The sequence below is a fragment of the Protomyctophum bolini genome (genome assembly GCF_963924005.1).
Source record: "Protomyctophum bolini genome assembly, chromosome: 16".
NCBI classification, from domain to species: Eukaryota; Metazoa; Chordata; class Actinopteri; order Myctophiformes; family Myctophidae; genus Protomyctophum; species Protomyctophum bolini.
In genome coordinates this window covers 36784239-36811991 of record NC_137877.1, presented here as the reverse complement: position 1 = coordinate 36811991, position 27753 = coordinate 36784239, and the positions used below count along the sequence as shown (strand labels likewise).

Below are 27753 nucleotides of genomic sequence, written 5' to 3'. Positions count from 1 at the left end.
GACAATTATGCAACTGATGCGTTGCGAGTTTAGGTCGATTCTACACATTTCTTCTGAATCATGACATCATGATTGAATCATTCTGAAAAACCTATGTTTCTATGTGTCAGTTCATTCTCAAACTATTTCATGTCAAGGAGTACCAGAATTATCTGTATTTGGCCGCCGGCCCCAATCTGAAAATATGTAGTTCCAGGGACCCCAGCAGAAGCAGAGATTTGAGTTAAAAACTTTCGCTCTGAAAGAATATATATTCAAAGATTTGTGCCACATTTTCACGATTTTTCAAAAATAGCAGACCTACAAGCTTGTAGCGCGGCACTTGGTGCCGTACTACGAGCTTGTAGATCTGCTATTTTTCAATAGCTAAAGCATAACAACGCTTGGAACACCAAAAGGGGTTAATAAATCAAGTTTTTCAAATTGATTCGAAAATGTTGCACGTTTTGACCAACTATTGCACAAAACATTGCTTATCGGGATTTCTCGGGATCTGAACAAAAAGGACACAGACTCCGACCACACGCCGATAACGAACAAGCAGGTCCACAAAGCTATAGAGAAAGGCCTCTGCCTCCGAGTCGATTTGAAAATGAGAGCGAAGTATGTTATTCAGAAAAACGAATAGTGTGCCTAAATTACCGTGGCATATTATTTAACCTTTCTAGTACAGTTAAGATTTCAAGGTTTTCGTCTGACAATTTCACAAGACTCTCTTGTTGCATACAACGCCAGGCATTTTTAGGCTCAATACTAGGGGAATCTTGGGAGATTATGTTTGTTAACGCCATGTGGAACTAACTCTCTCAAATTAGAAGTTTCCGAGTCTCTGAAATATCAACTCTTAGGGACAGACTATACCTTCTTATTCGAACACGGGTATATCCTGAATGAACTTGCAGAGAAATCGAGGAGAACAAGTCAGACTGGGTCTAATACTATAAGATTATGCCTCAAGCACAACCACAGCTTGTTGCAGAGCATTAGCACAAAGAGCACGGTGGGAAAATATGGGGCTGTAAAAGAGAGACAGCTATAGAAAGAGAGAAGTAGCCGGGTTAGGAAGGGGCAGTTTATCAGACACATAGGGCTGAATGCATGATCATCTCCTTCCCCTTTCTGTAGTCTTATCACACACCATCACAGGCACATACAGAGAGGGCAGAGTGAGATGGAGTGAGAAGTGTCGAAACCAACGTTCACACATTTATAGGCCATGAGGACGATTCTACAAATGTCTTCTAAATGTCTTCAATTTGTTTGAGATGGGGGTCGCCGGCCCCCCATCTCAAAATATGTAGTTCCACGGACCCCCCCCCCCCCCCCCCCCCCAAGAAGCAAAGATAACACAAGTTAAAAACGTTCGCTCTGAAAGAATATAAAGATTTGCGCCACATTTTTACATTTTAAATCATGACAGTTTTCAGAAAAACCCATGTTTCTATGTCAGTGGTTCTCCAACTATTTAATGTCAAGGAGGCACATCATTATATGGATTTGACCGCCGACCCCCATCTCAAAACATGTTGTTCAGGGCCCCCCCCCCAGAAGCAAAGATTTGAGTTGAAAACGTTCACTTTGGGCCTGGGCCGTGGCTCAGCGGTCCAGGCACCTTGGCTGGTAATCCAGTCTGGCAGTGTGTGCCGCAGGTTCGACTCCCGATCCCCGGCGACCTTTACTGCATGTCTTCCCCACCCCCCCCATCTCTCTCCCCATTTCCTGTCAGCCTACTGTCTGTCCCTCCATAAAATATATAAAATAAAGGCGAAAGCCACAAAAAAACACATTCTCACGATTTCTCAAAAACAGCAGACCTACAAGCTTGTAGATCTGCTATTTTTCAATAGCTAAAACATGGACTAGAACACAAAAAGGGGTTCCTTCCAAGACACGCCACTGACCGGACAGAAGTAGGAGTTCTCGGTGATGTAGCGCGCCACCGCCCGGTGGCTGGCCGAGGTGGCCATGACGAGCAGCAGGGCGTCGCGGGCCTGCTGGCCCAGGGCCCCGTCGCGGTGGATGAAGGGCACCAGCAGGGAGAAGATGAGCAGGTTGGTGGGGCCCTGCTGGGCGGGCGCCGCGCGGAACAGCATCTCCAGCACCACCGGCTGCCGGGCCATGGACACACACACCTGGGGTTGGGGAGAGAGAGAGAGAGAGGGAGAGGGAGAGACAAGGAGACGACCCGGAGGGAACCATGAGCTAGGGCAGAGCTAGTAGCACTTACCTTACCCCCTTAGATAACTTTATGGAGACTTAGATAGCACTTGATACAGACTTATAGCATGTTATGTAGACAGCACTAGAATTGCATTGTATGTAGCATAGTATAGTGTATATGTATAGTTTCATTATATAGATATTCCACTGTTACTTTCTTAGCTTACTTCATGATAAATGCTTTTTGTTCTTGCTTAATGTAGCCACACGGTAACTCTGTCATTTCTCAACCGTTTCGGACGCGGGGAGGCACGCCGGAACCGGCCCGGGCCCCTGGGTGCGTTCCTGTGGGTCTGGAACCCCCCCCCCCCCTCCACCCCTGCAGGAACCCCCACACGGAGTTGCACCACTCACTTCACACGGGTGTGATTTTACTAGTTGACTAGTACCAACAAGGTAGACTAGTGTATTTATTAGCCGACTAGTTGAATAGTGGACTAGTTGCTTAAAGGTCCGCTGTCATTCCCCGAAATTAATATGGGTGGTACAGTACATCACGTGGTCTGACTGAAAACAGTTTGAAAGCGCTCGCGAAGGGCTACAGCGCTAGCAACAAGTGGCTAGGTCAGGCTAGCGTCATATTGGCTATAAATGTAATTGAAAAAAATAAGAATCGCCCGAAACTCTTAGTTAGAATGCAATTGAGGTTGGCGTGGGGTTTTTTAGGGGAACTGCAGCACACACACACACACACACACACACACACACACACACACACACACACTCACACAAACACACACACACACACACAGGCAATGGCACGGAATCAGCCTGGGGCATCTAGCTCTCTCCCCCGCTGAAGTGCTGCTGCTACTCAACCTGTGAGCAGGGATCCGCAGCAGGCTGAACTTAGCCGTGGTTGAGGGAACGTCAGCGGGCAACAGAGAGAGCTAGATGGCCGGGGCATGGGACTCGAGTGCGAAATTGCAATAATTTTTTGAATGAGACTTTCACCCAGTATGAAGCTAAATGTGACACCAAAATAGTAGCATAAGTTGCTATGCTACTACTGCCACCAAGCATAGAAGTCGATGGGGAAAGCTCATCGGCACTCTGACCTCATCATCATGATAGCATTGAAAGATAGCGTTCTTATCTCCCGAGGGGCGTGACATTCGACCTTTAAAGCCCTACCATGAGCGACCCATGCTTTAAAATGCACGGTGGTACAGTACAATGTGAGCGTAAATTGCTTCCTGAATCTGGCCCACCGTGTCTATCTACAGCCAATCAGCGTGACTGAAGGGACTTTTTTTTTCTTTTACCAACGCTGACCTGCGTGACCAAAGTGAAGCGATTGAATCGACTGGACACGTCAAGTTTGAACGCACCTTAACACATTTTGTACATAATACGTCCTGAAACGTCATAAGGATTGGAACCGAGAGGTGCCTTAGACGTCTGTGGACGTCCTAGCGACGTCCAAACGACGCGGGCGAGATAATAATATTCAGAATAATTACTTTTTTTTTTTTTGGCATTTCGCTTTTCGCTTGCCGTATGCTAACGCTCTGTGAAACTATTAGCTTGTCATTGACTCCCATGTTAGCGCGGCGGAAAGAATGACTCGTATCTCCTCATCCAGGGCGCTCTCCGTGGTGATGAATGGATCGATATGCTGGCGCTGCGTTTCTGCTCCTCATCCGTCTCTCCCGCAAAATATGAACTCTTTTTGGAGCGTATATAAATATATTAAGATGATCGGAGATTGTGATGGCACTTTGTCAGTCAACTTTTTTAAGAAAGTATTTCCGGTTCATGGCTTTCAAAATAGAAGCGATCACTACTCTGGCGATTACTCTGGCGCAAGCAGCGCCTTTATTTTGATGCAGTTCCGGTACTAAATGTGTTAATGGAACATGAGGTGACTATGTGGACAGGAGGCTACTACTACTGCTGCTTGTGGACAGGAGGTGACACCACACACACACACACACACACACACACACACACACAAGATGGTGTCTCTCTGTCCGCGTGTATACAAACATATACCTGATTGAGCAGCAGCACGAGGCTGTTCTCCATAATATACCTGATTGAGCAGCAGCACGAGGCTGTTCTCCATATATACCTGATTGAGCAGCAGCACGAGGCTGTTCTCCATATATACCTGATTGAGCAGCAGCACGAGGCTGTTCTCCATATATATACCTGATTGAGCAGCAGCACGAGGCTGTTCTCCATAATATACCTGATTGAGCAGCAGCACGAGGCTGTTCTCCATAATATACCTGATTGAGCAGCAGCACGAGGCTGTTCTCCATAATATACCTGATTGAGCAGCAGCACGAGGCTGTTCTCCATATATACCTGATTGAGCAGCAGCAGCACGAGGCTGTTCTCCATAATATACCTGATTGAGCAGCAGCACGAGGCTGTTCTCCAGCGCCGGCGGGCAGCCTCCGAGCTGCGGGTCTCCGCTGGCGCCCAGCAGCAGCAGCAGGGGCTGCAGGACGGCCGTGTGGCGCAGCAGGGGCTGCTGGGACTGGCCGATGAGCATCTCGAAGAGCTTGAGCAGCGCGCCCTGGCTGTCCACGTCCAGGCCGCGGCGGAGGTGCCACTGGACCAGGCGCTCCAGCACGTCCTCGGACGTCACCAGCTTCAGGATGGGGCCCATGGGCGGCAGAGCGCCGGAGCCGGAGCCGCCGCCGCCGCCATCTTGGGGGCCGCCGCCTTCTCCGGGGCGCTCCTCCGCCAGCAGGCACAGCATCTGGTCCGTGTTGTTCCGCACGGCCGTGAGGTCGTCGCTGGAGGACGACGGCTCGCGTCGCTCCAGCACCCAGGACACCTTAGGGAAGGGAGAGAGAGATAGAGAGAGAGAGAGAGAGAGAGAGAGAGAGAGAGAGAGTTGCATTCAGAGCCCCGGCGTCCAGCTAAAGCCAGTGGTTCCCAAACTTTTTCATGTCAAGTTCACCCCCCCCAGATTGACACTAATTATCCCGCGGGACCGACCGGTCCCCCATCTGTAAAGGCATGCCAGAGAGAAGGTTTTCTTTTTACGGCTCTATCAGTGATTCTGAACCATTTCTATCTCTGGGACCCCAATTTATATTGTAAAAAATCAATGAATGTTAATTTAACCCATTCTGACCCGAGATCAGATTCTAGTAAAAATGTCTTCTACATCCCGACAGTTTTCTGAAAAAGCCATGGTTCTATGTCAGTGGTTCTTCGATTTTTCAAAAAGAGCAGACCTACAAGCTATTTTTCAATAGCTAAAGCATAGCATAATGCTTTGCTATAACACCAAAAGGGGTTCCCGCCCCCAAAATGGTGTACAAATGGAACCAAACGGACCCGAACGGGTCCATTTGTACACTCTCAGAGCTACAGAACCATAAGGGTCCATTTGGTTCCTAACTGTCTCTAATTGAGCTCCAGGTACCCCCTGGAACTCCTCTCAAGTACCCCTAGGGGGAACCACTGCGCTAAAGCATCTCAGAATCACTACACGGAATCAAAGCTGAAAAATATTTACTGTAGAGGCGAGAAAATATAGACCGACTCCCACAGGTTCAACCTGCTCAGTCAGCTCATACTGAACACCATGGGGTGGGTCAAACTGGATTTCAAAGAAAGCAGGGGACCAAGTATAGCAGATCTACAAAACAAATAGCAGATCTACAAGCTCATTAACTTGTAATGGTCTGCTAATTTTTTGGAAAAATCGTGAAAATGTGTTAACATTCTTAACTCAAATCTTTGCTTCTGGGTAGTTCCCTGGAACAACATATGTGACAGGTGCCAGCAAAAAGAGCCTCAACTCGATTTTTACAGATTACAGATTATTACAGATTATTAAAGTACAGAATGTAAGCTTTCATATGATGTATCATTCAATGAAATTGGACAATAATTGAAGGAGATATAACCATTTTAAAATGATTGGGGCCTTTCACCCAAAGCTGAGAAAAGTCCCTTTCAATATTCACAACATTTTTAACACCTTAGAGCTGGATAGAAGTGGGTGTGACAATGGGAGGGACAATAGGTACTTAACTCCACCCACAATGACCACCTTAGAACGTTTAAGCTGTCAACAGTGCAATATAGAAACACTGACATGTTTAAACAAACAATGCAATTTGTAAGGTGCCCCAATAAACCCTTTTGAAAGTACTAAGTATTAAATACTAAGTATAAGTATTCAAGTATTAAATACTAATTTAAGTGTTCAATTTCACTTATACACTACCTGGTTGTAAATAGCTGCAGTAGGCTACACCATTTTATGCAGGTCTACTATTTCTATTTAGTGTACATTTAGTGGATGTGGCTTACATCCGGTCTAAAGCCCACCCACTGTATGCGCTGATTTCCATACACAATCCGTATCCTCCCCTCACCGGATGTTGAATTAACAGTACTAACGGCCATATATTTGACGATCTTTTACACAAAACGATTTTCCGACATTTCCTTTTCACTTGATACCGTTTCGTAGAGACGGCCTACACAAACGATCTATATACAAAATGAAAGCCCGAATTTCGTAGTTTATATAGTATTTTGAATTTTTTTAAATGAGCAAAAAATGAGCGAGTTATGATTTAAAGAAAAGACGAGTTATTTTGGCTCTTTGCGGCTGGAGGAAAAGAACAAGAATAAGCAGCAACACTCTTCCATGGGACCACCATGGCTATGAAGCAATATAGCACTAACGGGCAACGTTTCACATGTATTATTAGTTTTATACATTTTAGGAGTGAAATCATGTGTTTAGATGCTTATGACAACATCTCAGCAGTTAAGACAATGTCCCTCTGTTAACACACGACACACAGACAGCTAGCTAACTAGGCTAGCTAGCTTTTAGCCTGTTGTTGTGTGATGGTGGAAGTCTATTCTCCAGGCTGGGAAGCGTATTTGAGCGTGTAGCTACGTGGTTTTGTTTATTTTCCTGTAAAGTATAACCCAAAAGCTCCTCCATACTATAGCCATGTAGAATAATTCTGTGTTTATAAACACACAAGCACGCTAATGGGCGGTGACCAGAGCGTGAAACCTCAGAACAAAGAGATCTCAGGACCAATCGAAAACAACATGCAAATCTCAGAACTGCGCTTCTCCGGCCCCAAAACATTGTTAAAAAACAAGCCTACTTTGACATATAAATGTATACGTTTAATTTGCCCAAATGAACAATCTGTTGGAATAAAAACCTTCTTCAACATTCAAACTGTCTTAATATGAAAAAAAAAGAAAATCACATGAAAAAAAAAACGATTTTATTTTGACCATTTTAGACCATTTCATTCTGGCGAGTTGAGGCACTTTTAGCTGGCACCTGTCACATATGTTCAGATGGGGCATATTACATATTATCATTTTTGGGGTCCTTGACATGAAATATTGAGCACCACTGATACAGAGCAGACGTAGAATACGCACATCGACAGGCTGGGTGCTGGGCTAAAAGACATTTCAGTAGATTGGATGGAGCCCGTTCTTTATTTAAATACTGACAACGTTTCGATCTATTTGATCTTCATCAGGTCATGTGAACATACACACAAGTTTGTACTTTTATAATAAGGGAGTGCCCCCATTACCCAATCAAAACACCACATTTTGGTGCCCCGCTCCCATCACTACAGGTGTGACACGTCAACCCTGAGTGAGTGGGTGGGGACCCAGACATATTGATATGAATATAGTCTGTTCAGATGTTTTAGTGCACTAATTAAAAACATTTTAAAACCATTTTTAAAAACATACCACTTATACAGAAACATAAGGTTTTTCAGAAAACTTGTTTTCTTTTTTTTCCCCCCGACTACAGGCCTAAAATGGGTTAAAAATATTGCGATGACACTTGTTCTAGCTTGGCACTTGGCTATGTGTTGAGAGTAACCCGATATGGAGAGTTGCACAGAGTTGGATGATAGATTCGCCAAGTCGGCTAACCGTGATGATGAATTAGCTTGTCTGTGTGCTGCACGCTTGGTGCAGATAGAGATCTGCTTGTTTGTAAATCCAGCAGCGTAGCAGCATGTTAGTGTGATAAACGCAACTGGCAGCAGGCCAAGGTCTGCTGAATACTTTGAGCTATTGAAAAATAGCAGATCTACAAGCTATGGACTTGTAGGGTCTGCTATTTTTGAACATTTTGTGAAAATGCTTGTTTGTAAATCCAGCAGCGTAGCAGCATGTTAGTGTGATAAACGCCATTGGCAGCAGGCCAAGGTCTTCTGAAAAGCACGGCTGTCCCGAGAGTGGAAAACTGGAAAGTCACTCGGCTAATGCTGCATAAAGCCAATGTACTGTACTGTACAATGTATGTACTGTACACACACACACACACACACACACGCACTTGAATTTCAATACTTATGAGGACATCAACGTCTTAGAAATGCTTCCACTACAGCCTACAGTGCAAGGGAAGCGATGGAATTTGCGAGGAAGAAACCATAGCGGATGTCCACCTGCCACCCACTCCGTTTCATCTTTGCAGTCACGACCTAATATTTCAATCAAATTAGTTGAAGCATAATTGCATTATGTATTAGGTTTGATTAAGCCGCATTAGGCTTGAGAAACTAAGCTCTATAATCCTAACTTTAAATGCCTAATCCAAAATCCAAACCCGAATCCATCCCTAAATGAACGTCCGACTCTAATTTTAACCATAAACAACCATTGCTCTGGTTGTTGTTTATGGAAACCTGTCGTGACCGCTAAATGTCTATTTCTCAAATTGTACTATATTTGTGGGAACATTTAGCCCTCACAAGAATAGTAATGCAAGCGCACACACACACACACACACACACACACACACACACACACACACACACACACGCACTTAAAGCTAACTAGCAAATAGATCCTCCTCCCCCCCCCTCGCTCCTACTCACTCACACACACAAAATCAATACTGTACTGTAACTCCACGTTCATTAGAAACTGGAGAGACGGCGTCAGTTTAGCTAGCAGCACTGCTATGGTAACATACCAGCAATACTCATTTTTGTACAAACATGGCAGGCAGGATGCTGCGGTGTAGCAAGCACGCACGGACCTTTCAAAAGTGTAAAAGTGTATAATGGCAACACACGGTTTACCACAAAGTTTGCTGTCCAGGCTGCAAGTAAAAACCCACCCCAACGGAAACATATTTTCTTCCACCTGATGTTCACATTGTGTGGCCCTGCTGGCAAGTATAGCTTGTGGATAACACAACATTGTGAACGTGATTATTATCAAAGAAAAGTTTTAGCTTGGGTATAATTAATTAGCTGTGCAACTTAAACCATTCTGGTGCGGGAACCCCTTTTGGTGTTTTAAGCATGATGTTATACTTTTGCTATTGAAAAATAGTGGAAATGTGGACGCAAATCTTGGAATATTCTTTCTTCTGGGGGGGAGGCCCCTGGAACAACATCTTTGGTGGGGGGGGGGGGGGGGGGGGGGGGGGGGTCGGCGGCCAAATTCATATCATTTTTGGGGTCGAGCAGCACCACCGATATAGAAACATGAGGTTTTTCAGAAAACTGTCAGGATTTAGAAGACTATTGAAAGAAAATGTCTTGAGCTTGTAGGTCTGCTATATTGTTGCTATAACGAGACAGTCGTCCCCTCACCTGTCTCCAGTGGTTCTCAAACACCATGAGGCAGGTCTCCGGGTCAGCGGTGCAGGGCGGGGCCACACTCCGCCCGGTACGACTCCCGGGCCCCCGCGGGTTCAACCTGCTCAGCCAGCTCATGCTGAGCAAACAGACAGGGTGGTGGTGACGACAAACAAACTAAAAGAGGCCGTACGGAACAGAGGTGGCCGGAGAGAAGGTGGGACGGAAGGAGAAAGAGAAGAGAGCCGGGAGGGGCGGAGAAGAAAGATGGAGGGAGGGAGGGAGAAGACAGGGGGGGGAAGAGAGGGGAAGGGAAAGGGGGGGAGGGAGGGGAAAGGGCGGAGGACCCAGGAAAAACTACAGATGGAGGAATGTTGGGAGAGGAGAGAGAGAGAGAGAGAGAGAGAGAGAGAGAGGCTGTGCTGTGGTCAAGCCGGGCTGCAGCGGCGGCGGGGCACACCACTGTCACTCGGAGTCAATCTCACTCTGTCGTGAAAAATGGACGATCACCGGGATTTAATAGTGGCCGCCGGGCGTCCCCGGCTGAACGCACGTCACGTCAGCTACTCCTGAAGACCCCCCCCGTCATCCCCCACACCGTCATCCAGTCTGAAGACGACACCACTCCATAGCCCGGGGGGTTGTCGCTCTGCACACGTTGCTGCAGGAAAGAAGACACAACATATAAAGAACTCATTCTATTTATGGAAATAAAATAAAAAACTTTAACTAGCTTTAACCCATTTAGACCCGAGGACGACTGACAGTTTTCTTGAAAAAATAACCATAATTCTTTACTAGGACCACCGGTTATCAGTGAAGTCTCTTCAAAAAGCCTATATATACTATATATTTGAGTCCTCCTTTGAGACCCTTTTCATTTGTCCTACATCAATGTGTGGCCTGATCTGTGTGTGTGTGTGTGTGTGTGTGTGTGTGTGTGTGTGTGTGTGTGTGTGTGTGTGTGTGTGTGTGTGTGTGTGTGTGTGTGAGTGAGTGAATGTTTTGAGTTCAATTTTATACACTGTATAATGACTGCTCTGTGTTTTGTTCAAAAAACTAATAAAAATTGAATGAGAAAAAAAAAATGTGTGGCCTGATGCTTTTTCAGGTTTCTTACTGTATATCTACTGTATATCTACACATATACAATGTAATTTGGGGCTTATTTTTAGACTGCTCAGAGTTTTAACCCATTTTGGGGCGGGAACCCCTTATGTTATGCTTTAGCTATTGGAGCTTGTAGATCTGCTATTTATACATTTTTCGTGAAAATGTGGCGCAAATCTTTATATATATTATTTCAGAGCGAACGTTTTTTTAGCTCAAATCTTTGCTTCTGGGGGGTGGGGGTCCCTGGAACAACATATTTTCAGGTGGGGATCGGCGGCCAATTACTTTTGGGGGTCCTTGACGTGAAAATGTTTGAAAACAACTGACATAGAAACATGGGTTTTTTTACTCCCAAAATGGGGGATCTTGGGAGTGGGATTGAAGAAATATTTAATGATTAATTTCCCATTATCTAAAAGAAAACTCCACCCTAAAAAAAAGAGCTGTGCCGTGTCAAAGCGCTACCGTTCACAGGTATGTATGAAAGTGCAATTTGTGAGAATAGAAATAACTTCACTGCAGTTTGCTTCTCCATTCAGTATATGCTACGTAATGACTTGAAATAGTGCTTATTAAGAGAGATCTCCCGGTCTGCTGACAGACAGAGAGACATACCGGGTATAAACGGTATACTCTTCCCCCCCCAGAGCCCAAACATCAATAGAAAGACGGCGGAAACTGCGACTCCGACAGAAACAATTAAAAAAGACTGTGTGCCACCCTGTTACGGTTGGTATCGAGTTGATTTCACATGCCCCACTGGAGCTTACATCAGCGATCAGCCAACACCAAGTACAAGAACATAATAATGCACGAGATAACAGAACTGTGCATGTTTATTCTGGTATTCTGGTTCCTAGAAAAGGGCTTTCGTCGACTAACACTGAAACGAAAAATGTTCGTCGACTACCTTTTTTTACATTGATGAAAACTAAATGGAAACTACATGAAAACTAAGCTGTGATGACTAAATCTAAGACTAAATATATTGACAATTTCGTCAACAAATAAAAACTAGAAATGTTAGGAAGGGACTAGTGGACAAGAGATCCACTCATTTTATACTTGGTCTCACACAAACACTCGGACGGAGTGCAAAACATACTCTCTCCCCATGCTTTCGGCCTGGTGGAGACAATGAACGTCTTTAGGGCAGTCCTTCACATTGGTACAGTGATATGGTTGAATTCAGTAGGCATACAGGCTTATAGTCAACCATTCTCCCCGCTTTTTAAGCATTATGTTATAATTTAGGTATTGAAAAATAGCAGGTCTGCTATTTTTGAAAAATCGTGAAAATGTGGCACAAATCTTTGAATATATATTCTTTCAGAGTGAACGTTTTTAACTCAAATCTTTGCTTCTGGGGGGGGTCCCTGGAACAACATATTTTCAGATGGGGGTTGGCGGCCAAATACACATATTTTTGGGGGTTCTTGACATGAAACTGTTGGGTTTTTCAGATACCTGTCAGCATTTAGAAGGCATTTGTAGAATCGTCCTCAGGTCTAAATGGGATTCATTCAATGTAAATGTGTCAGTGTTGATTGTGTTTGAATAAGCAATGTAGGGCACTAGTGGCCGCAGCCCTGAATGCTCTAGGGCGGCTTAGCCTCGCACCTTGTCAACTTCCAGATCCGCCCTTGGTACGCAGGTTTCCTCAGGTAGTCGGTCCAGTTGCAGGTTCTTCAAGATGTCAGAAGAGTTACAGGTGAGCTAAAGAAAAAAAAAAAGATGATAAAAAGTTCATCAACTAAACTTTCAACCTGTTGCATACAACTCCTCCTTGCAGAGACTCTCTTCGATAATGATGAAACTATACAATATTTTCCAACAATGAGAGTCACACTCACTATCCCTCCTATTACCATTACTGAAAGATTAGTTCGATGCTGTGATTTTTGTCTATAGCGCGTCACAGTCCCGCCACCTTTCATACCGACGTGAGAACCAGAAGTGAATTCCCCCGTTCATTTTCTCCATAGGCTTTTCAAAAAGACTTTTACGCCGCGGACAAAGCAAACTGGAGTTGTGACAAATCATGACAACAAACAACATTTTGGACCGAACAAATAATTACAAAGAAGAAAAACAACAACAATAAAGTGTTGTAAACCTGCCATTTTGCGTAGCTACAGTTTAAATGACCAGGCTAATGCAATGCTAGATACAATAGCGTAGCTACAGTTTAAATGACCAGGCTAATGCAATGCTAGATACAATAGCGTAGCTACAGTTTAAATGACCAGGCTAATGCAATGCTAGATACAATAGCGTAGCTACAGTTTAAATGACCAGGCTAATGCAATGCTAGATACAATAGCGTAGCTACAGTTTCATGCCCTTACCTTTTATCCAGTAACTCCTGGTCCTTTTGTCATCCAAGAAGCGAGTGACCCATGGCTCCCGTGACTACATCCTGGTACCAAACACACAGGCATGATCACGTCCCGTCAGCTTCAGCGGCGGTTTAGGTAGCTTGTGGAGAGAGAGAGAACGTTATGACACTGTCAGTTATACGGTCTTATGACAAAACTGGCTTTCTTGACTACAACATTATCTGTTAAGTTGACAAAGCAAATCATATACGCATAATGTTCTACTTCATAACTCAATTTTTTTGTGTTTTTTACTCCATAAATCAGAGCTATTGAACACCCATTACGTCCGTGTGTTGTTTTCGAAAATATTGAACCAATGGAAAGTAGTAAAAAGAACGCATTGGACAGAACCTCTTAACTCCATTGGACCATCAAACTGTCTGCTAAAACAGCTAACTCCACCACCTCTCTCCTTCCCATGCAAGCAATTGACAATATCTAAAGTCACAACACCAACTTTGATGAGGCAGTGTTGCATCGTTTAAATGTATATTTCTTATTTCCTGAAAAATGAACATTTTGGAGTTATGTTATGAGGTTTCCTCCCGAGAGCAGAGATATGTAATGGTACAATTATTGGGTACAGTGATTACAAGAATTGTACCATAATAATTCCTTGTACAATTCTGGAGGTGGCCAAGTATAAGTGCAGGATTGGGCAGAAGACAGACAGCATTGGCATTTGTTTTGTGACGAAGACCGTATGTGCTTATAATCCAGCAACAAGAAGGATTACGTAAGAAAGCAGCAATTCAGATCAGAGAGACTGGTCTGGTCTGGTCTGCTGCTCCACCCTGCCTGCTTCAACCCCAAAACTTCCTGGAACATCAACCCCAGGACGGGTTCCTTCCAGACGGAGGCCTCGCCTCTCATTGAGCTACAATGGCTAGTCTCTTTTTACCCATTTTGGGGCGGGAACCCTTTTTTGGTGTTTCAATCATTATGCCATGCTTTAGCTTTATAAAAATATATATATATTTTTTTGAAAGATCCTGAAAATGTGGCGCAGATATTTGAATATATATTCTTTCAGAGCAAACGTTTTTTTAACTTGCTTCTGGGGAGGAGGTGGGGGTTCCTGCAACATATTTTCAGATGGGGGGGGGGGGGGGGGGGGGGGGGGGGTCGGTGGCCAAATACAGATAATCTTGGGGGTCCTTGACATGGAATAGTTCGAGCACCCTGACATTTAAAAAACATAGTTTTTTCTGAAAACTGTCATGTTTCAGAGAGGACATTTGTAGAATCTAAATGGGATAATGTCATCAGACTGTCACTGGGCGCGGTGCTTCGGGAAGTAAGTGACCCCCCCCCCCTTCCCCCCCCCCTCTTCCCCCCAACAAACTTCCCTTCGGCCCATGGAGGAAAAATATAGACGCACTTAAAAGGTATCCAAAACAAACACTAGGACTCGGCCATGTTTTCCAGCCCTGTTCCTCTCCAACTCACGCTCTGTGTTTACGTGACTCAGTGAGGAGGAAAGAGAGAAAAGAAAATGTGATAGTGTTGTGTGTCCGTTCTGTGTCTGTTGGGTGAGAAAGTTTGGAGGGCTCAGTGATGACTCACTATTATAGCGCACGCACACACACAAACACACACACACACACACGCACGTGCGCACACACGCACACACACACAGGCCAATTTGAATTCTAGCACTGGTCACTGCTGTGTGTGTCTGTGTATTTATAGCTGAAGGTCTGCATGGCAGCCTGTTCAGGACAGACAGGCTCCTCTTTACCACCATGCTGAGACCAGGGTTAGGGTTTTCATCAAGTGGGATTTTTCCCAGATAGGCAGATTGAGAACTCTGATGAATTTATCATCATCATCAACAACACAAAGTAATTGGTGCAATACAGCTACAGCAACTACCAAAAACAGCACCAGGTTTTTACTGCACGAGATATAACAGGTTAAAAATTAAATATATCACACAAGATGAAGATTCCTTGACAGAACGCGATTGCTACTCCAAGCAGTGTGTGTAGAGTATAGACAACGCCTGCTATAACCTCGAAACTAATGGTTAATTCACTTTATGGTCCTGCTGGCTTAATGACTAACAGAAATGGAGAAAGGTAGAGAGAGACTCAATCTTTAAGGTTGTGAAACAGTATAACCGTCTCCAGAACAGCATTCGTTTTCATCTCTACTCACCTCAAAACAAAGTCAGAACAGAACACTGAAAAGACAGCACTTTTGTCTTGAGATTAACATCCCAAGCAACTGGCCCGGTTTTCTACTACATGTACCTAACCTGAGCTTAAAGTTAGACACCGGTAGCATACTTGAAGCACATACAGTGCCTGGCTAGCCTCCAACGACAATAAGGAAACCTGCGGCTGTGGTGAAACCGCCTTCCTCCTTGTACTAGTGCCTCGTCATGACCTTTGAACACTGAAGTGGCACGCTAAGGCACCTCAGTGCGTTAACCCATTCTGGACGGGATTTGAAGCATTATGTTATGCTTCAGCGATAGAGAGTACCGGTATGCACAATATGCATGATTTTCCTCTCGGGACACGCCCCCCCTCATCTAGACTGAGTGGCAAAACATTGAGCAGCATGTTGGAGTGTTGGAGTTTGGAAGCGCTCGTTGGAAATCACTCAACCGTCCTGCCGTACCACCCGTTTCTAAATGTCACATAATGCAGGAGGCAGCAAAATGTTGTGTTATTGAAAACAAGCACTTCCAAACTGACATAATCAAATGCAGGGCATTTCTTGACAGAAAGTAGCTCATAACGTTTCTATGGGTGGATTTTTATGAAACAAAAACTTTGCAGATAGAAAGAGGATAATTCAAGCTTTTCGTACAGCTGCAACGTTGGTGAGTTTAACATTGTTTAATGCAATCAGACAGGACTTTTCTGTTTGGATGCATGCATGGGCTGTCAAGGCCAGAAAGTAGTTTTTTGCCACTCAGTGGGCGTTCCGCACATACCCTCTATAGAAAAATAGCAGATCTACAAGCTCATAGTGTGACACAGAGTGCCGCGCTATGAACTTGTCTGCTATTTTTGAAAAATCTCGAAAATGTGGCACAAATCTTTGAATATATATTCTTTCACACACAGTGAGCGTTTTCAACTCATATCTTTGCTTCTGGGGAGGTCCCCTGGAACAACATATTTTCAGACGGGGGTCGGTGGCCAATTACATATATTTCTGGGGGTCCTTGACATGAAATATTGAGCACCACTGATACAGAAACATATGTTTTTATGTCAGGATTTTGACATCAGGCCAAAATGGGTTAAGGCACCTCAGTGCGTTAAGAGGCTCCTCCTTCCCCCAGTCGCGATGTGCTGACCTCGACAGGGCTTTCTAAACTGTATGTCAATGGGGGGTTCTGACCACAATGACCGCAGAGAATCCTCATGTGGTGGATTTATGGGGAAGTTCCGGGTGTTTATGCAATAACGCCAAACGTGTCTATAGGCCCGGTGTCACACAGCCAGTTGCTAATCACAGAGAGGTTAGAGTGGCAGCTGGGGAAACAGTGAACGATAATCATTCTCGGTTTAGGAGCGCAGACAACATTTCCTAAATGTCTGATGATGCCCAGGGTGGGAATTAATGCTTTAGCTGTTGAAAAATAATTCTTTCGTGAAAATGTGGCACAAATCTTTGCTTCCCGGGAGGTCCCTGAAACAACACATTTTCAGAAGTCGGTGGCCAATTACATATCATTTTTGGGGGTCCTTGACATGAAATAGTTTGAGAACCACTGACATAGAAACATAGGGTTTTTCCCGAAAACTGTCAGGATTTAGAAAGCATTTGTAGAATCGTCCTCAGGTCTAAAAATGGCTGCCATATTGCAAAAGACAATATTCCGGACAACTTTGAAAAACATTAAACATGGTGGAAGTCCAAGTTCTATTCTCGCTTTTGCGTCGGAAATGTCAATATCTAAAAGCTGTTGCTGGCTAAAAATTGCACTTTTCATTTGAGTTTTTCATGGAAATACAGATGCTGGTCCCTATAACTGTTCAGGGCACGGGCGGCAAACTAGCTTGTGGAAAATCAGGATTTGTGGAATGCGAGAGTCCCTGTCTTGGCTGATCTCTCACTCGTGGCTGGCATCAGAGCTGAAACCTTAGATAAACAGAGAGCTTAACACACATCTGACTGTGTGTTTAAGACAAGTCCTTCAAACTAAAAAGTAAGGGAAGTGATATAAATGTGAACATCTGGGGAAAAAATGACAAAAATGAAAGAAAGCAATTCCTACATCATTAAGACATAAACGTGTCCAAAATGCGTTCCACGAGTGGTCACATTTTGTCGCATGCCGTACTGTAGTCTCAGTGGAACATTATGTATATTAATCCCCCCCCCCCGCATCTCTCTCCAACCACTGTACATACAGTACATAGGCCCAAACTTTGGAGCGAATCTGGAAATTGATGATCACTGTGCTGTTACTGACTGTATCCTTCCTTCCTCACTAGTGACAGTAGTATTCCATTGCCCTCCGTCCAATGCCTCCAATATAATATGCAAAGCAAAAACAACACCACCATCACAATTCTCAGCTCAGGATGTGAAGCCAGAAGAAATAGGTTATAACCCTAATGCCTCAAATCACACAGGTGATTCATGCAGTATGGCTGTATGTATGCCAACCAGGCAGACGAGAGAGAGAGAGAGAGAGAGAGAGAGAGAGAAGGCAGGGAGCGGGGGGGGGGGGGGTCGAGCAGAGATTAAAACAGTGCATCCCAAAACACAGTTTATAGTTAAGGGGAAGCAATAAAACAATGACCTCTGCATCCACGGGATGCACTGACGATACTGTACTCAGCATGAACAATATTTTGCTAACTTTAGTTATAATAATAATTTCTTCTTCTGTTTTCTACATGAATATAACCACATTATGACCATATAAAATGAAATGGGAGTTAAATGCTGCAATTTGTAAAAGGAAAATAAATGGCAAAATATGACTCCCAACGTCGTTGAAGTGGGACTCATCTAAAAAGACCATCCCTGCATCCCGGGACTCATTAAATAGAAAACCTATTTACATCACTGGAGAGAGAATGAGAGAGAGAGACACAGAGACACAGAGAGAGAGAGAGAGAGAGAGAGAGCGAGAGAGAGAGAGACAGACACAGAGAGAGAGAGAGAGAGAGAGAGAGAGAGAGAGAGAGAGGTCAACACACAGCCAAACAGCCAGTAAGACAGTCAGGAGCTATAAATAAAAGGAGTCTCTCACCTGAACATGTTCTTGTCAGCGCTACAGCGTCATACTGGCTATGGTCCACACTAGTCCACACAGGCAGAGGGGCAGCCCTGGTCACATCTATGGTCCACACTAGTCCACACAGGCAGAGGGGCAGCCCTGGTCACATCTATGGTCCACACTAGTCCACACAGGCAGAGGGGCAGCCGCAGCCCTGGTCACATATATGGTCCACACTAGTCCACACAGGCAGAGGGGCAGCCCTGGCACATCTATGGTCCACACTAATCCACACAGGCAGAGGGGCAGCCCTGGTCACATGGCCCCAGCTGTTCCAGGGGGCTGGCAGGGAAACGGGCCAGCTAGAACACTTCTAGTCAGGGATACTGTCCGCGCAGCGCAGCAGGCAGGGACAGATGTCAACCGTTAACCTGGGGCGGCAATAAGGAGAATAAGTTTGGTTTTAACCCATTCTCGACATTCTTGTGACATTTGTTTTACTTTAAAAAACAATTAACCTGATCTTTTAACATTCAGTAGACTTTCTATGGTCTGGGGTTTTCTGGCTCAAACCAAGTGCTCTCTGATTTTCCTGCTGTTTGTGATGTCACAGGCAGCCTGCAAATCCCATATTATGTCAATGGGATTTGCCAGCAGATTTTCACCGTTTTGCCCGTTTTCATTGCAGCTCAAAAGGCTTCCAAACCCCAGAGAAAACTCCAGACCACAGAAAATCCACTGAATGTTCATCAAAGTCCAGGTTTTTTGGGTGTAATTGAGGTCATAAAACAAACAAAAAAAGGGAAAAGAAAATATAATCTCATGAAACCTTTAAGCTTCGACACAAATGCCGAGTTTGCACTTTTTTCAGCGGTCAAACTAAAAACCTGTGCGGAAGCAGCGGGAATCATGGAATCCATGTTTTAAAACAACACCCCCTCATACTACAGTATGTATGTATGCTGACATATCTGACACTGTGCCCCCCCTACACTACAGTAGATATTACAGTACACTGCATTGTTCACTTTAATACCACGCACCATTACTGCAGCCAATTTACTGGCCTGGCACTATTTAGCCTATATATATATATATATATATATATATATATATAACACACATACATACACACATGCATACACATAGTTACAGAGTTTGATACATACACATAATACATATTTATATTGCACGGCTTGGTTGGACACTTGCTTCTAATTTAGTCAATTACTGCGTTCACTGCAGTCTGTTTTGTCTTGCTAAGCAGAGCACTGCTCTGCCTCCGTTTGTTGTTGCAAATGGAAGTGGAAATGTGTAAGCTGATCATACTGTCTATAAGTAGGTACCAAGTAGACGTGTAATATGCAGGATAACATACGGCTTCGCCGTTGGTCCTGCTTAAGCTGAACGTGAGCTAAAGCTGCCTAATCTTGAGAATCCTAATCCTAATCCGGCGCCGTATTAAGTTGTTTTAACCATAGAAACCATAGAATTATTATAACCATAGAATCGAATAGCTGTTTTTTTGCAAAAGCAATGATATCTTTTTTTTTTTATTAATAAAATGTTACGTTTTTATACTTTGTGTCAATTTGTGCCGATTTCTTTACTAACTTTGTATAAATACCGGTAATCTACGATTATACCCCATTTGGGACATCCTGCCATCCTGTCAGAGTTTTATTTATATCCGTAACATACAGTACAGATTCAAATCACTCATTTTATATTTGTTATTTCAATTAGAGTTGTTCTGATACCGATACTGGTATCGGTTACTCGGGCCGATACCACCCTCAAGTACTCTGTACTCGGTACCGGCCCCGGTCACTAAAAATGAAGTACTTGTACTCATACTCGGTCTGAAAAAAATGGTATCAGGGCTACTCTCATTTCAATTTTGCACTGTTGAAGAAAGCTTGGAATAAAAAGGATTTCAATGCAGCAGTGTAACCGGCTTTATTATATTATGTGCAATGCATGTGACAATCTATATTGTGTAAAGTCATACTGGGTAACCTTTTCAATTAAACAATGGTTTTCTAATAGACTATTTCTCTAGTGTATTTTTCCACAATAACCTAACCACCATTCTACTGTGATAATTACCAAGTTGCATTCATGCTGTTTTTCATTCATCCATTTTTCCCACGACCAGCAAATCCAAGATAATTTCTTCTGAATATTATTCGTACTACTAGCAAAGTTGTTTTTTCAACCAGGCCAAAATCTAAAGTCTAAGACAAAGATCATTTCATTAAAGCTTGTTAAACAAAACGCAGCGTTGTCTTTGGCGGCAGTTATGTTTTAATTCAAGCGTACGCTTTGATATTGTATAATGTACTACTGGTACATAAATTTATCTATGAAGGAAAGGAGTCATCGCCTGCCCTCTCACAAGGCCTTGGAAGCATGCATCAGAGAAGGGATGATGTGTTTCCCTTCCCCGTGGGACGCTGAAGCCAAGATGTTGTATCAGCAGCCATCAACAGTAAAGGCCTGCCAGTGAATCCAGAGTGTCACCAGACACCAACACACACACACACACATCTAGAGTAGACTCTGTAGACATTTCACTGACTGTGTACAATTTCCACACCAGGGGCCCCAAGAAGGAGTATAGGGTGAGTCAGTTAATCAAAGTAATTGATTAAATTGACAAGCGATTTTAATAACATAATCGATTTTGGAAACGATCATTTTGTTTCCAAGATCTGTACTTCTGCATATTACAATTTCACAACACGTTGCTGGAGAACTCTCTGTCCCTCCTTACTAAATCTCTTTGCCGAAAATACAGTAGCAGATCAAAATCACGTGTATTTTTGACTACCGTTTGACCCAGAATAGGAAACTAGCCATCTTGCTGACAACTGACCCGTTGACAAGCTCTATATGTCAATGTCAATTGTCAATACAATACAATTCTTTAATAATCTAGTTTTTTATGGAAGCCACACAATGGCATTAATTGCTCACCATGATAAAAGAGAAATTGGTATTAAGCATTTTAAGTACACAATTAAATTAAAATAAAATAATGCATAAAAAGGACTCCATGGTAAAATGAAGAACTAGTGAATTGTGAATGTTTACCATTGCAACTACACCGATACTGGTATCATGATATAAACAACAGACACAAATTAAATTATACAAGAACATTGGATACCAATTGCCACTCATAATAATACATCAAAAAAAGTCTTCACATCAGAAATGTTACATCTATCCGAAGGACAGGACAGAAGTCAGAATTCTATTTCAGCCACTTGTGTCCTGCTGTCCTCCTGACCCCAATTATAATGGGGTGCGCACGCTTTTCCGACACACCGAAGATCCGAAGCGGGGGGACATGCGATGCGATGCGATTCGGCACTCAAAAATGTGGTATCTCAATACATCTAAAGCTAGTAATTACTCATAAGCTTAAGACACAAGCCATGTCTGCTCTCAGGCTCAGCCTGCCTCTCACACCAACACTTTTTAAATGCAAACCCCGGAGGTCAGTCCTAGTTGCTTTAAAATCACAGCAGGCTTGAATCCAAACAGAAGAACCATCCTTGTATTTGAGATCGGTGTTAGCTGGAGCGGGGTGTGAAACCACTGAAGCCACACAGGGCCCAAAGGCGTGGGTTGGAATGATTCCATGATAATTCATACGAGCGCTACAAATCACACTCTTTCTGCCTCATTCCTGCTTCCATGCCACCCATCTTAGCCCATTTTGGGTGGGAACCCCTTTGGTGTTTTAAGCATTATGTTATGCTTTAGCTATTGAAAAATAGCAGATTTACAAGCTCATAGCTTGTAGTTCTGCTATTTTTGACAAATCTGTGAAAATGTGGCCCAAAGGTTTGAATATATTCTTTCAGAGTGTTCGTTTTTAGCTCAAATCTTTGCTTCTGGGTGAGGTCCCTGAAACAACATATTTTCAGATGGGGGTCGACGGGCCAATTACATATCATTTTTGGGGTCCTTGACATGAAATATTGAGCACCACTGATGCAGAAACATAAGGTTTTTCAGAAAACTGTCAGGATTTAGAAAACATTTTTTAAATGTCGTTGTCAGGCCTAAATGGGATAAGGAAACAAGGACACACATACACAGTAGTATTCTTTGGGGGGGGGGGGGGGGGTAGTCATGTGACCTGCTCTCATTTGTAAGGATGTGGCAACGCAAGTGTTGCCAGTGATGCGCTAGCAGCAAGGACATTGGACGTACTGCAGCAGCAGCACACCTGGTTGAATGACTGTGTTTCTGTGAGAGAAGACTAGTGTGCAGCGGAGCTAAGATGCAGACTTTCTTGAGGTTTGACGACAGGCTTGCCAAGAAGATTCCTTAATTGCTCCGAAATTAAAGGGTTCAACAAACTATAGCCAGCCTCCAGGACACAATTTAAAAGATTTTCGAGTTCTCACTCCAAAACGCACAAACGTACCCACCACCACCAGGGTCACTAGCCTTGATAGTCGAGGCTGTCAAACTGAAGTAAAACTACGCTGTCTCATCAAGACAAAAATCTAATAAAAAAAACATCAAAGCTATTATTTCAAAAGAGAAAATGAGTAGTCAGCCAATGTGTAGCCACTAGCCAGCCATGACTGTATTCAGCAAAATAACAATAATGAATTGCATTCATTCATACATTGGGAGGTGAAGCGGAAAACAGTCGACGCCAGCGTCCTCACTCCCCACACCAATGGTGGCAAGCTCACACCGACCAACTCATTCGAGGCAATGTAGGGTTCAGTGTCTTGCCCAAGGACACAGCCGGGATTCGAACCGCCGACCCAGGGATCATTGGACGACCTGCTCTACCTCCTGAGCCACAGCCACACAAGACTAACAACAGTGATGTAAATAGGTTTTCAATGTAATGGTCTTTTAGATGACTTCCAGGGACATTTTATCCCACTTCAACGACTTTAGGAGTCATATTTTGCCATTTTTTACAAATTGCAGCATTTAACTCCCATTTAATTTATAATGGTTATAATGTGGTTATATTCATGTAGAAAACAGAAGAAGAAATGATTATTTTAACTAAAGCTAGCAAAATAAACTGGAATCAAAAACAGTACAGTACTAGTACAGTAGTGCATCCTGTGGATGCAGAGGTCGTTGTTTTATTGCGTCCCTTAACTAAACTGCGTTTTGGGACCCTATTTTAATCTCTGTAACAATAGCAGTGCAACTGGCAACTATAAAAACTAAAAACAAAAGAAAGAACCATTTCCCAAAGGCAAAGGCATATACAGGTATATAACAATTGACATACTTTACAGTTTACTGCTTAACAGGGCAAAGCAACCTACAATGTGTAAGGTGGCACAATTGTGTGTGCGTGCGTGTGTGTGTGCGTGCGTGCGTGCCATGGTAAGACAAGTTAATTTGAACATCTTATTTGGTCTGCTTTTGCACCTTTCCCTCAACTCCTTACCCTTAAACAAGGGGTTAATATTAACCAGAACATTGTACATCTCTCCATTCATCAGGCGTACTAATTACAATTAAAATGCCATTATTACATAATGGTGTGGTATGGATGTACACAGTAATGGCTTAAGCATCCATAAGCCAAATGAGCCACACAAAGATATTACAGTAAACACCAAAAATCATCATTACAAATAAATAATCTTGTGTATCCGATGATGTTCATATCATGGCTACAATTAAACAAAATAATCTGGATTACTTAGTCATAAATAATTGTGTAGCTAGCTACATATGTTACACTCACTAAACTAAATAACTTACTATACTTACAATCTCACCAGAACTGGTACAATTTCACCAGAAGACACTGGAACTCACAGGGCAATCTAATTTCAAACAATATTCTGCTGCTAATCTTTATGAAGATAGTTTGTTAGGTCTTGGCAGAAGAACTGATATTGTGGGACAACATAAAAACTACAGTCAATCAAATTACCTCTCATTTGCAGGTCACATTCTTTGGTACCATAATAAAAGACAGCCAGGTGAGCTCAAAGTGCAGCCATATATTCTGATACAGTGGGATTCCTCAACAACAAAAAACAGAAAAATACATCTGTGAACTAGACTGTGTGTGTCATAGCTTGTAAAATGAATAGCACCAAGTCTCTTCCCTGCTACAGTCACTCACTCACTCACTCTCGGACTGCAAGGTCTAATCTAGCACAAGCTTGCCAGAGCATTATATGAGGCATGTTGGCTGCACATGACCCTCAATCATAGCAGTTGTTTTGGCCAAAACAGAGTCATGCTCCAATTAGATCCTGTCCTATATATGCTTTTAGGAGATCTCTCTGTGACTATTTTATCCAGTGAAAGGGGAGGGACACTCACCGAATGAATAAGGTCTGGGTGTTTTGCCCTAAGCAAATTTTCTACATGCTAAGGGGGGGAGGGAGGGAGGGAGACTGGGTGGGAGAGAGTACACAGTTCCATTATAGTATACTTGCCTGGAGTATGTCCAGAGATTGTTACATTTACAACCCCCTTTATTCTCGAATGCGCTTGATTGATTTCCCTCAGTTTGGTGTTGATCTAATCCGATCTAATCAAGCTTGAAGAACAATCACCAACTATACTGGTTGGACAGTGAACTGAATTCACAGTCCAGTGGGGGGAGAGACGCTTTGTACAGACATCAGACACACTTCCCTGTAAAAGGCCGGTCCTGGGCGATATGGACAACATGTACATCACGCTAACCCAGATATGATATGGTACAATATATCTGTATAGTCTTAGAAACCCTGAAAATGCATGATAAATAAACAGGAAAGCTAAACTAGGAGGACTGCCGTATTTGAGAACTCCAACTCAGCAGCAACAGTGTTAATTTCACACCTATAACGTGTGTATATCATGCAAGTCACAATATTAAAAGAAAATACTACAATATATGATTATAATAATAGAGAAATATCGAGGTTATAAGCCATATTGCACAATAATACACATATGGACTGGAGGGAGAGTCATATACAGCTATAGTCAGTAGAGCACACAGGAGTCCCTCAGCAGCATTAAAAGCCAATAAGACCCGTTCTCTCCCTCTCTCTCTCTCTCTCTCTCTCACACACTCACACACACACCAAGGCTATTTTAGCCAACGTAACGTTAGCTTATCTCTACACTACAGCAAAAATAATGAATGCCTTGTTATTTTCAACATGGCTCTGCAATGCAGTGACCTTGTTTTCTTTGCTGTCTGGGCTTGCAAATCATGACAAGTATTGACTTCATCCATCATGCATGATGTCACTTGATGTGTACTGTGTTGATGCAAGCCATGGGGTGTGTAACTCAAGAAAAACAACAATCAGTGCATCTCAACAAGCACGGTTGCATCTTATTGCGACTGAGCTTCGTTGCTAAGCTAACTGGGCACAGGCATTAACACACACACACACACACACACACAGTGACACACACACACATCTGACATAACCACGACATTGTTGATCTTTAACACACAATATTTTGCTCTTATTTCGGCGTCTTCTTTAGAGTTGCTCACCTTGTGTACGTGCAGAATAATCCACTGTTTTCCCCTCACACACACACACACACACACAGCTGGTGCTAGCTTTAGCCTGCTTGGGGGAGCTCTGGTGGTAGAAGGCAGCTAACGTAGCAGACCCATGTAGGAGGATGGTGGTGATGATCATCAGTTGCCAGGGAGACAACTTTACTTCCCCATTTTAAAAAAACGTACAAAAAATGCCTTCAGAGATGAAAAGGGAACGAGCGCGTCCCACACCAGCCAGGCCACCAATGTGTGCGGATCAGATAAACAACCTGCGGTTGACTGTGTGTGTGTGTGTGTGTGTGTGTGTGTGTGTGTTGGATTTCACAACCACTCGACTCGATCTTCGTTTCCCGCAGCCATCTTACTTGGATTCCACTGTCACACACACAAACACACACACACACCCGCACGCACGCATAGCAAGGGAACGCTCGCCGCCCGTCATGGGCCGCCAGCCACCGCTATTCCGAACCCACGTGACGTCCCACTCCCAGTCTCCCACGATTGATGTATTACAGACAAGACAGTATGTTGGTCATTATTCAGTACTGGTTGGTTCCTAGCTCTGGTCCATAGACAGAGCTAGTTGGTTCCTCAAACTTTTTTCATGTCAATTAAATTATACCCCAAAATTGGCCCGTTTAATTTGGCCACGGACTGACACCCTGCATCTGACATTCGTTTGTGCTGTACACATACACGACACGAAAAGTCAGACCCGTCTGAATTGTGCTGTGCTGTGCTGTGCTGTATTAAGGCAAGCCCTCTGTACTGTACTGTGTACTAGGCAAGCCCTCCTCCCTGGCCTGTGTGTGTGCGTGTGTCTGTGTGTTAGGGCTGTGCAACAGTGACACTTGGTGGTGAACAAACGCTATGGCGCTATGTTCGTGCTCGGACACAGGGACCGATGGGGGACCCAGCCAGACACATATACTTGGCATACTTGCATACTTGGCATACTTGCATACTTGGCATACTTGCCACCACTCAAAAAACATCTGCACACTATAGTTTCTACAGCTCCATGAATGATAAATGATACTTTATGCAACCTTTCGGTTGCATTTTCTCTAGATAGGCCTGTGGATGTTTTTCTCTCTTCTTTGATGTTTACTGGCTCGATGCCTGGCTGACATCCAGCATCTGGCCTAAATGTAGGCATTGAGATCATGTGCACACAATCTTCTCTGTAAAAATGTTTCATTTCAATAAACAGCCCATTTCAATTGTCACATTGACATGTTCAACGTTCTTTGAAAACACCGTAGCCGATCTGCAGCGCATCATTCATAGAGACACGGTACTCCACCACACCTACACTCAACTGGCACACACAGTAAAAGAAAAAAGCCTCAGGGTTATTTGAACTCAGGTTTCCCCGCCCGCACCAGATACAACAAATCTATACCACTGAAGCACGAGGGAATCCAAATCCAATCCCAGCTTGGGCAGAGGAGATATTGCCCAATGAGCTTCAGGCAGAACTGCTACTAGGCGCTACTGACAATCTGACCAATCTGAGAACCCATCGTCAAAGAAATAAAGGAAAAACAGCGCCCTCTTTTCCTTGAATTTGAGTCAAAAGTCAGACACCACCAGCAGGTCTAGGTCTACTCTACATTATGGAAAAGATGGGAGACCGAATTTCATATTTACCCTGCTCTGTAACCAACACAACTTCATGTTTACCCTGCTCTGTAACCAACAATATTCTGGGTTCCTGGCATATCTTTTCAAATG

At 43.6% G+C, this 27753-nt stretch overlaps 1 protein-coding gene across 1 annotated transcript in view; it reads right to left on the bottom strand.

Moving 5' to 3' along the window:
• The window catches only part of fhip1b (FHF complex subunit HOOK interacting protein 1B), a 44353-nt gene extending 18029 nt beyond the window's left edge, over positions 1–26324 (bottom strand). The window contains 7 exon segments of the mRNA XM_080786296.1: positions 1902–2132; positions 4577–5011; positions 9810–10455; positions 12528–12623; positions 13256–13385; positions 18516–18913; positions 26002–26324. Coding sequence (XP_080642422.1) covers positions 1902–2132; positions 4577–5011; positions 9810–9932 — 789 coding nt within the window. The 5' untranslated portion in view covers positions 9933–10455; positions 12528–12623; positions 13256–13385; positions 18516–18913; positions 26002–26324.
• Between the last annotated feature and the right edge of the window lie 1429 nt (positions 26325–27753).